Source organism: Wolffia australiana, chromosome 4, assembly GCF_029677425.1.
Source record: "Wolffia australiana isolate 7733 chromosome 4, ASM2967742v1".
Classification (NCBI taxonomy): Eukaryota; Viridiplantae; Streptophyta; class Magnoliopsida; order Alismatales; family Araceae; genus Wolffia; species Wolffia australiana.
The window spans coordinates 6,018,178-6,022,346 of record NC_135838.1 but is presented as its reverse complement, the minus strand read 5'-3'; the positions used below and the strand labels follow the sequence as shown (position 1 = coordinate 6,022,346).

The 4,169-nt window shown below is 42.7% G+C and overlaps 1 protein-coding gene across 1 annotated transcript; it reads left to right on the top strand.

Moving 5' to 3' along the window:
* Window positions 1-2,201: 2,201 nt before the first annotated feature.
* LOC144702476 (cysteine proteinase inhibitor 1-like) lies at window positions 2,202-2,558 on the top strand. The gene has a single exon (XM_078574536.1). The coding sequence runs from the start codon at window positions 2,202-2,204 to the stop codon at window positions 2,556-2,558; it is 357 nt and encodes a 118-aa protein (XP_078430662.1).
* Window positions 2,559-4,169: the final 1,611 nt, after the last annotated feature.

Here is a 4,169-nt window from a genome sequence, read left to right as displayed (position 1 = left end):
ATGGTTTGTCTCTAGACGCAGAACGCGACAGGTGACAGCTCACCTGTTCGATCCATGACTTTTTAAACATCAATATCTTCCTTCTATATAACACACACACAACGAAGTTCCACGGCATTCATCAAATTGCAACAGTCCAAAAGGTAGAAAACGAAGCCACGAAAGAAGAATGAGGACCCAGCTGCCTTCCGTCCTTCTGATCGTTGCCGTTCTTTCGGTCGTCGCCCTCCAGGCTTATGCTACGTTAGAAGGGCCAACGCAGCCGGGATGGGATAGGATTAAGAAGCCGGAAGATAATCAACACGCGCTGGACATTGCGCGTTTTGCCATCAGGCGTCACAACTGGGAAACGGACGAAGAACTGCGCTTAGTGCGGATGATCAGGGGGTACGTCAACGGCCAGTACTACAAGCTCGTCATCGAGGCCGAGGACGATGTCGCGTCGCACAAGTGCGAGACGCTTGTGCGCGAGAGGGTATTCAACGGCTGGGAGGTTATCTACTTCAGGAGCTCTTAAAGGAACCTCTGTCAAGGAAAAAGTGTCGGCTTCCTGCAGAAGAATAAAACAATGGCTTTTAGGCTCACCCCCATGAAACTTCCCGTGCCAACATCGCTTGCTAAGACCATCTCATATCCCATTTGGGATCCTTGATAAATAATATCAGTCTTTTTTTATCTTTCTCTCTTTCCTCCTCAGTCTTGGGTGTCTGGTTATGGGGTTCAATTCTTAAATTCATCGTAACAGCAACCCAGCGTTGAAGGTTAATTTGTTTTAACCATACATCATGGCATAACCCTGGGAAATTTTGGTGGACGTTGATGGAGAGTTGATGCTTCGTGCGAAAGCTCCATAACATTAGCCAAAGCTGACAGGAGTTTCCCACTTTCTGTACGTCACAGAGTACATAACATTATCACTTTGCTCTGCAGACAAAATTGAGTCTAGGAGCATACCCGCACCTGCTAGACTCCTGCTCGCAAAGGGAAGAAGTTGTACGAAAGATATGACGATTTTAAGAATCTCTAAGCATATTCTAGATTGCGTCGCGCAACGTACACTAAACTGAATAGAACTGGACGAACAGATAACAATACGGCGCAAAGACAGCGAAAGAAACAATATTAAATAAACCTCGTTCACTCAAATAATGTTTAAGCTTATAGTTTCTATGGAGTTCTAGATTGATCGAATATAAGGTGACGATTAAATAATGGATCAATCGGGTGGGCCATGAGTATCGTTAGAGGTCCGGAAATGATTATTGATTTTAATTTATGTGATTACTCAATTACTTCATCCTAGTTTGGTTTACACTTTTTGGAACTTAGAATAAATGGCTTTGAACGTGATGACTATAGACATTAAAACATCACAAAGCGTTATTTGCATGTTGTCCTTTCCGAAATGGAATGGTGTCGGACACTAAAAATTATAAGTACAACGCAGTTACGGAATACTTTCTGGTACTTTCAACCCCACTTCATTGCGTCAGCAAGGAGACCAGGAAACTAAATGTTAACGTTGTCTTCTATGCAGCTTTGGCATATCCTTCCCTACGTTTTTCGAAGTCAACACTTGAGAGAGATGTCGACCCGTTTTCGTGAAAAACTCAGCTGTTTTCTCTTTAGATTGTACTCAGATATCAGGAACCATGTGCCTCAATCGGAGATGACTGTTGCCAGACATGGAAGTCTCAGTTCGTAGCACCCTCACCTTCCGTCAACTCGCCATATCGCTTCATTAAATTCCTGGTGAGTCCCCGCAGTTCAACATGCCGTTTTGCAAAAACAAAAGAACTGATGTCGCTTTTGAACTAGGCTTGTCCATTTCTTCTGAGATCCATAGCATTTGACTCAGCGACCTGAAACAAGGGGCTCTGGTATGTATTTTCTTGCAGAAGAAATGAGCTAAAGTGGCAAGCAGGTTAGAGACATTTCACTTGTTTCGTCCATCTCTTTTTCTTAGATATTCTCGGCTACGACTAAATGGCCCATGGTTTTCCTCCGAACATAGAACATTCACTCTGACGGCTCGTGGAAAGTGCACGAATCAGGCAAGGGAGAGGGCAGTCATATTAATGCTCGACTCTCTTTTGCAGCTGTTTCTTCTCCCTATAAAATAGGGCCACGACTTGAAGTTTTACCCGCACTCGCACCAAAGCAACAGCTCCAAGAGACAGAGAACGAAGCAAGTAAAGAAAATGAGGACCCAGCTGCCTTCCCTCCTCCTCATCGTTGCCGTTCTTTCGGCCGTCGCCTTCCAGGCTTATGCGACCTTAGAGGAGCCAACGCCACCGGGGTGGGACAGGATTAAGAAGCCGGCAGATTATCAACACGCGCTGGACATTGCGCGTTTCGCCGTCAAGCGCCACAACTGGGAGACGGACGAAAAGCTGAGCTTCGCACGGATGGTCAGGGGCTACGTCAGCGGCCAGTATTACAAGCTTATCATCGAGGCCAGCGACGGCGCCAACAAGTGCACGAACAAGTACGAGACACTTGTTCGTGAAAAGGTGCCGAACAAGGTCCGGGAGCTTATCTACTTCACCAGCTCTTAAAGGAACCTTTGTCCTGTTGAGGAATAAAAGTGAGACAAATAGGCTAGCACTAAAGAACGTGGCCATACCACTATCGTTTGTTAATTCCACGCCATAGCCCGTTTGAGGCCAATGATAAATAATATCAGTCTTTCTTTTGTTTTCTTTTGTCCTATCTTGATGTCTCTGGTTGTCTAGTTCCCTTTTTGAATTCGGCCTTTCAGCTGCACAGCGTTGAACCTTACTGGGATTTAACCCAAAGAGTGATTCCCGTACATCATCGGTGAGCCCACGGACATTTCGATAATTAAGGACCAGTAATTTTATGCTTCCTTCAAAAAACGCGCGACGCTCACAGGAGGAGCAATTCTGGATGGCTGGCGATGCAGCTGTTAATGCTGTTTCAGTCTATACGGGTTTGATCATTCCGCTTTTTTGTATGAAATATTCTACGAGTAAAGATTACCTTTCCATAATGTGAAATTCTGCTAGCACAGTATATGAAAATTCGTTGCAGTTAGAAAATCCAGTCTGTGATTTTGAACCTCATTACTTTCTGATCGCACACTGGCTCTGAAAAACTACTTGTTCACGATGGCTTCCTTCCGCCGTTCCCATTCTCCTTACCCATGTTTTTCAAAGTCTTGACTCGAGAGAGATATGTGAAATTTGTAGATTCTACTCTAATGTCAGGTACCTTGTGCCTCAGTCGGAGACTACTGACCGAAAAACATGCCATTTCCGGAACATGTGTTGAAAATGTCAAACCCCCAATGCCTATAATTCAGGATCATGGGGGTTGACTTGGTACATCATAGAAAGTAGGTTGACTTGTTTCATCCAAGAAAGTAGGATGGCCTAGCACATCCTTGAGAATAGGATCGTGCCTAGTTTTTAGGGGGTGTTTAGGCCTTGGGTTGTGCCTATAAAAGACCCCCCATTTCCCTTGTTTTCTTCATCCCCAACAATCCTTGATGTATTCTATTTTCTCCCTTTGAATTGGGTAGATTTTCTTGAAAGTTTTTTTTGAGCTAGAAGTCTCTTCCTCCTTCCCTCTCTCTCGCTCTTGGAGTTGATGCTCTCTTGACGGTGACGACGTGAGGACGTAATGAGGCTGAAGATTAAGCCTCGGTGTTTCTCCTTGTATCGTCTTGGGATCTTCCTCGACATCTTCTGCATTGGTTCACGTCCAAGTATGCTTCCGCGAGTGTTTGCGCTCAACAACGTGGCACCCGGGCGTGTCACCATCTTGACTCAGGTTTGATAGTTCAGCAGGAGAGTAAGCAAAAAAAGTGAATACGTTATGTTGAGGTTTTTGTGTTTTAATGTACACTAAATTACATTAATATCATGAATTTATAATTAAGAAACTAATTTATAATTAGAGCTTAAAATATTTTAAGATTATGTTTTTTAAATGTGTTAAAACTATAAAATAAACTAGAATAATCATAAAGTACTTGGGAGAATGAAAAATGTTTTTTAAAATTTCTGAAAATAGTTTTAAAGTATTAAAATGTTATTTTAATACTTTAAAATATTTTAAAAGGTCATTTGATATTTAACGTATGTTGAAATTATTTTCAGAAGCCTTAGAAATATTTTTAAATACTTTGAAAATATTATAAATAT